Source organism: Anticarsia gemmatalis, chromosome 27 (genome assembly GCF_050436995.1).
Source record: "Anticarsia gemmatalis isolate Benzon Research Colony breed Stoneville strain chromosome 27, ilAntGemm2 primary, whole genome shotgun sequence".
Taxonomy (NCBI): Eukaryota; Metazoa; Arthropoda; class Insecta; order Lepidoptera; family Erebidae; genus Anticarsia; species Anticarsia gemmatalis.
The window spans coordinates 5,681,964-5,687,963 of record NC_134771.1 but is presented as its reverse complement, the minus strand read 5'-3'; the positions used below and the strand labels follow the sequence as shown (position 1 = coordinate 5,687,963).

Genomic DNA, 6,000 nt, shown 5'->3' with positions numbered 1-6,000 from the left:
TACTAAATTGACGGAGAGGTTATGCCTCGAGTCTACCATGTTGGCCAAGTACGGTTGGAGCTTTGAATGTCCTCAAGAAATGCGTTAGTAAATTTATGTAGGTAATTTAAATAAAACCAGCAAGAATTTTCTACTAAAGTGCAACGGGGTCCTCGTCTAGAGAACTGGAGTACACCATATTGTGATCTATAGTTTTCTATATTATCCTAAAAGTTATATAGTGTGAGAATTACTTAAATTTTTATGAAGAATTATTAAAATTTAATCTTTATTTAAATAGTGTCAGCATCATAAAACTTACCTAATGTTGCACAGGATTTTTTATTTTGTTTATGCTGACAACAACTTTTCCACAGGGATAAAATTATATGATTTGATTTTAATAGATTTATGTATAATGGAATGTAAGGTATCCAATGATCTGGATTATTGTTGACTTGTGGACTCGGATTCTCATAGCGAATAGTGGAAGGTCATAAGTACCCAGCACGTTGACGAAGCGTTTGTTAAGAACAGAGTAAATTCACTGTCGGTATTTTTATGCGTTATCAATATCGGGTTTTGGTCTGATAGTTAGGTAACTATTAAAAGATAATATTTGTTTCTATTTTTTTATTGACTCGTCCTCGTCTGCTTGATTTTCTGTATTTTTTTGAATAATTTAGATATTTACAAGCCGAAAAGTTTGTTGTAATATTTTTGCTATCTAATCATCATGGCAGTTTACCACGCGTGCTGGAGTCCGTGAGCGTAAGCGACGGGGGCGGCGTGGGCGACGGCCAGGGGAGCAGCGTGGGCAACCGCGAGGGGAGCGGCGTGGGCGACGGCCACGGCGCCGGGGTGGGTCTGGGTGAGGGACTGGCTCACGACGGTCTTGCTGGAGGCGATGGCGGGCGCGGCGTACGCGGCCACGGCGGGGGCGGCCACGCCGTAAGCGGCGACGGCGGGAGCGGAGTAAGCGGCGACGGCGGGAGCGGCGTAGGCGGCGACGGCGGGGGCGGCGACCACGGCGCCGTGGCCGACCACCTGCTTGGCGAGCACGGGGGACACGCCGGCGGCGGCTCCGTCGAGGGCGGCCTCCTGGGTCTTGACGGCGTCGATCGCTTGCCACGTGTTGGACTCGGCGGCGTTCACAGCCTGGCCGTGGAGCTCGGCAGCCTGGTCTTGCCACTCACGGGCGGCGTCGACGGCGGCGCGGGCGTGGTCGTTGGCCTCGACGTGGGCGTCGATGGCGGCTCCGGCGATGTCTCCGGGGTTGACGGTGGGCAGGGCGGCGGCGTGGGCGACGGCGACGGCCGGGGCGGCGTAGGCCGCGACGGCGGGCGCGGAGTACGCCAGCGGAGCCGCGTGGGCTACCGCCAGACCGGCGTGACCGATGAGGCCATGGCCGTACGAGGTGGCCAGCAGACCGGAGGGCGCGGCTGCGGCGCAGGCGAGGACGGCGGATACGATCTGCGGGGAAACAATACATTATTACATCGCAAAGATAAAACAAGCACTTTAACATTTTTTTACAATTTCCCAATGAAATTGCATCTATCACTATCACAACACTGATCACTTCGCATTGATTGTAATTTCTTAATTGAAATTATTAAATCACTTATAATATTTATCAGTAGGTAATGCCGAATGAGAACTAACCAGAAATCTCATCGTGCACTTCTGTTGTAGACTGCGCGAAGGCTACTGAATGATCTCAGTCGGTGGCTGAACGTATTTATACCGCTGCTTCGACTAGTGCTTCGCGCGTAATTAAAAAAGTAAGTGTTGATCGTTCAAGGGCGGGAAGGGTGTAGGAAGCTTACATTTTTGACAGATAGCTTCATATGTCGATAGGAAAATACAAACAACTTTTTATTCGACATTATAACTGGATTTTTGTTTTATAGGTGTCTTGTTAATGAATTAGAATTGTTTGTTAATGTTGACATTTTAAAAGAATTCAAAAAAATCTCAATGCGTAGTGAGTTTTTTACTGCGTTTGTATTCAGGACGGTAGTGTTCTTATATAAAGTTCTATTTTGGGCTTTTCTAATTTATTTTCGGATATCTTTATAGTAGTCCAGAGTTTGGTAACATGCTCGGTAGGTATATGGCAATAGGCTTGACCCCTATTACATGGGACTAAAATTTAAAATGGAGAAACGCGCGTGTTTTTTCGTAACTTTTCTTCTACTTTCGGATTCGAACCCGAGGCAACACACCTATGACTTTTCGAAGTTATGTGTGTATTAGAAATAATTATCACTTGCTCTAATGGTGAAAGTGAGGAGACCTTGCCTAAAATTTGTTTAATACATTTATTGAGGGCATGCAAAGTCCCCAACCCGCACTTGGCCAGCGTGGTGGACTCAAGGCCTAACCCCTCCCCCTCGTTTGGGAGGAGACCCTTGCCCTGCAGTAGGAGTAATGGGTAAAAACAAAAAAAAATGGCGAACTATTTATTTTAATGATACAACCCGCCTTATAATCAAGCTTTTCATATTTCTCAGTAATGAGATCAGAGTACACGGATCTTTGTTCACGGAAGTAAATACATATGTCATGGTATTTCCAAGCGAAGCTTTAGGTAGGTACATAGTCATATGTCAATTATGTCTCACTTATAATCCTTACATTCTTTTATATGTTTTTTAGCTATGTATGTAGGTACGTTATATTTATCCACGAGGAGCTCGTGGCTTAGTTAAATACAGCCGCGTGGATCGATCTCTGAGGTTAAGCCACACTTGCCGAGGTTAATCTGTGGATGGGTGCCCATCTTATACATATATCGAGTTCCTCCGTGTTCTGGAAGGCACGTTAAATTGTGGGTCCCGGCTGTCATTTTTGAAGATCTTTGACAGTAGTCAGAAGCTTGAATGTCTGAAAACCAGTCTTACCAAAGGGTATATCGTGTTCTAACCCAGGTAACTGAGTTGTGAGGCCAGATAGGCAGTCGCTCCATGTAAAATATTCAGCTGCATCCGGTGAGACTGGAAGCCGACTCCAACATAGCTTGGAAGAAAGGCTAAACTGATATAAAAGGTACTTACGTTACATTTATGACGTCTGCACGTTTGCGGTAGTTAACGTGGTCATCTCGCCGCAATAACCGTAGCGCCGCGTGTGGCGGGTTCCAATCCCACCCGGGACAAATATTTGTGTGATGAGTAAGAGCATCTGTTCTGAGCCTGGTTGTTAATTCATCTATATAAGTATGTATTTAGAAGTACAAAAGTAGTTTATCAGTTATGTGGTTACCATAGTACAAGCTCTGCTTAGTTTGGAATCAAATGAACGTGTGTGAGTTGTCCAGTGATATTTATTTACTTATATGATTGAATACAGGCAAAGTTTCTTGGCGACAAAACATTTAGGTATGCACTATGATTGAGCACATAAAAAGACGCATTACCTACTCTTCTTTGCGTCGCGTTGGGTAAATAAATAAATGTTCCTCGCCACTACTTTCGCGAAAAGATCTTTCAAGTTACAAATTATAATCTATCTATAAATGTCAATTTAACTTTAGCTTTTGTAAACGTATCAAATCAAAACCCATTTCATTAATTTTGCTTGAAGGAATAACGAAGATATACCTACCTAAATCCATCATAATTAACAAACTTCTCGTTAGTACTTAACAGATACCCAGGCAGGTTTAGTGTGTAAGTAATTGTGTATGTGTAACGTATCAGCTTCAATTCCTGTATTAGGTAAAGTGCTTTCGATCATCCTGCTTTGTACTAATGTTAGAAATGCGAAAGTTTGTAAGTATGTAAGTATGGATGTTTGTTACTCTTTCACATAAATACTACTGAATCGATTACGATGAAATTTGGTATGTAGGTAACTGAAGACCCAGAATAACACTTAGACTACTTTAATCCCAGAGTTCCCGAGGGATCGGGATTTACACGGGAAGGGTTTCCACGCGGACGAAGTCGCGGGCGGCTTCTATAACATAATATATAAAGTCTATAACAGACTATGTACCTACTTAAGTCAATATGTAAATTATGTATCTACGCCACATTCTCAAATATTATTTAACACAGGAGTAAAATTACATCATAATCTTTTATCCATAAAGCGAGTGCTCAACAATTATTGAAATAGCAAGCGGCTGGCCTTTCTTCATCGTTAGTGGTCAACCTTGTCACAAAGTTATTCGAGTCTGACAGCCGTTACTGCCTGTACGGATGTGATACAAATGTCACCGGTTGCCCATCTATTGGCTAGCTGAGATATAGGTTGCTTAACCTGGAATGATGAGGGGGGGGGGGGAAGTGCGTATATGTTTTAAAAAATTAATGAAAAAAGGCACTTCATAGTTGCTGCTATAATATCTTTGAATACCTACGTAAATATAAAATCTGCCCGAAGATTGGTAACGTACACCATAAATGAAAATTGGAAATGACTAAAAATGGGAGTTTTTCAAACACCTCTACCTATACCTTCGGGTATAACAAGGGTGATGTTGTGTTGTGTATGTCCCTATATGAAAGTCGTAGGTTCGGTTCCACCTTGCAAAAAGGTTCCGACAAAAAGTCCAAAAAAGTAAAAATACAAAACTGTCGAACTGCCGAACAAGGGTAGCTTAACCGCTAAGGGTGGCTTTGAATCCATCACTTTTCAATGTGTTATAACAATAATCTTAGGTAAAAAAAGGCTAAGCTCCTACTACAAGCTTAACGGAAACAAACCAATTCAAAACTAAGTACCTACCCGATATTTTGAAAAATCTATCTACCTACGCAAAATTGCAAAATCTTACTAATGTTCACACAACAACCAAGGAATCGAACCTGAGATCTAGCAGCCAGCAATGAGTATCATTAATAAAGCAATTGATCAATTTATTAGTCAAATAATTAAGCTCGAATTGTCAACGTTTCAATATTAACCTTTAAATAAACCTAATTACATTCGGAATGCCCAAGGTGTTCCGCCGCAGATCGCCTCGGGCGCCCCGCCTATGTGCTTTGTGCACTAAATAATACATTATATACTACTTATATGGAACAACGGTTTAACGAGTAAGATCAGCAGTTCGATTTCCGGGTGGGTTTTTTTTAAGGTTAGTTTTGAGCTTGCAATATTATTGACTCTAAGGTTTCTGAGTACATTTAACTGTAGTTTATCTATTCAATAGCGCTTAAACTCATATAAAAAAACGCTATTGAATAGCGTTGAATAGTTTTATATGGGTTTAAGCGCTATCGAATAGATAAACTACCGTTAAATGTACCTCAGAAACCGGAGGTTAATAATAGAAATCGATCTCTGAGGTTAAGCTACGCTTGCCGAGGTTGTTCAGTGGATGGGTGACCATTTTATACATATCGAGTTCCTCCTTGTTTCGAAGGGCACGTTAAATTGTGGAGCTCGGCTGTCAATTTCAAAGATCTTTAATAGTTAACAGTAGTCAGAAACTTGAAAGTCTGACAACCAGGCTTACCAAAGTGTAACTCTTGTATGAAAAGATGTATGGATGTTAGTGAAGGGAGAAGGCAAGTTTGTAAGGATTGTAGCAAGCATGTTATGATCAAAGTGTGTTCAGTGGTGTTGGTAGCAGCTCCTTACATCATCAATGATTTATACCAGACATAATTTTATTGTTAAAACCATTTGGCGATTAAAAAGAGTGGCCAGGAGTTTCTTGCCTGAACTTCTCATTGGCCCTACCTTCCGAACTGGTGGTAAATTCACTCTCTGTATCATTGACTATCATAAGTGTCAGCATTTGACCTAAATGATTTTTTTATTTGATCTCTGTCTACCCCTATTGGAAAAGGCAAATTTTATGTATGTATGCACTATGTATAACAAGATATAAGTGAGGGAGCAACTCTTAGGTAGAAATTAAAACAACCAAATTGACCTTAAAATTATTTATTTTATTTCTAAATCACTTAATACTACTCAATGTGTCCACCCATTGTTTATTAACTTTGCTAAGTTGTTTACAATTATCATTAATTGCTATTAAATTCTTTTTAAATGCCCTCA

The 6,000-nt window shown here is 41.3% G+C and overlaps 1 protein-coding gene across 1 annotated transcript; it reads right to left on the bottom strand.

The window, feature by feature from the left end:
- Positions 1 to 603: 603 nt before the first annotated feature.
- LOC142984625 (uncharacterized) lies at positions 604 to 1,716 on the bottom strand. The gene is made up of 2 exons (XM_076132372.1): positions 1,645 to 1,716; positions 604 to 1,452 (listed from the first exon to the last, which is right to left on the bottom strand). Exons 1-2 carry the CDS (start codon positions 1,654 to 1,656, stop codon positions 724 to 726), a joined length of 741 nt encoding a protein of 246 aa, XP_075988487.1. The 5' UTR covers positions 1,657 to 1,716; the 3' UTR covers positions 604 to 723.
- Between the last annotated feature and the right edge of the window lie 4,284 nt (positions 1,717 to 6,000).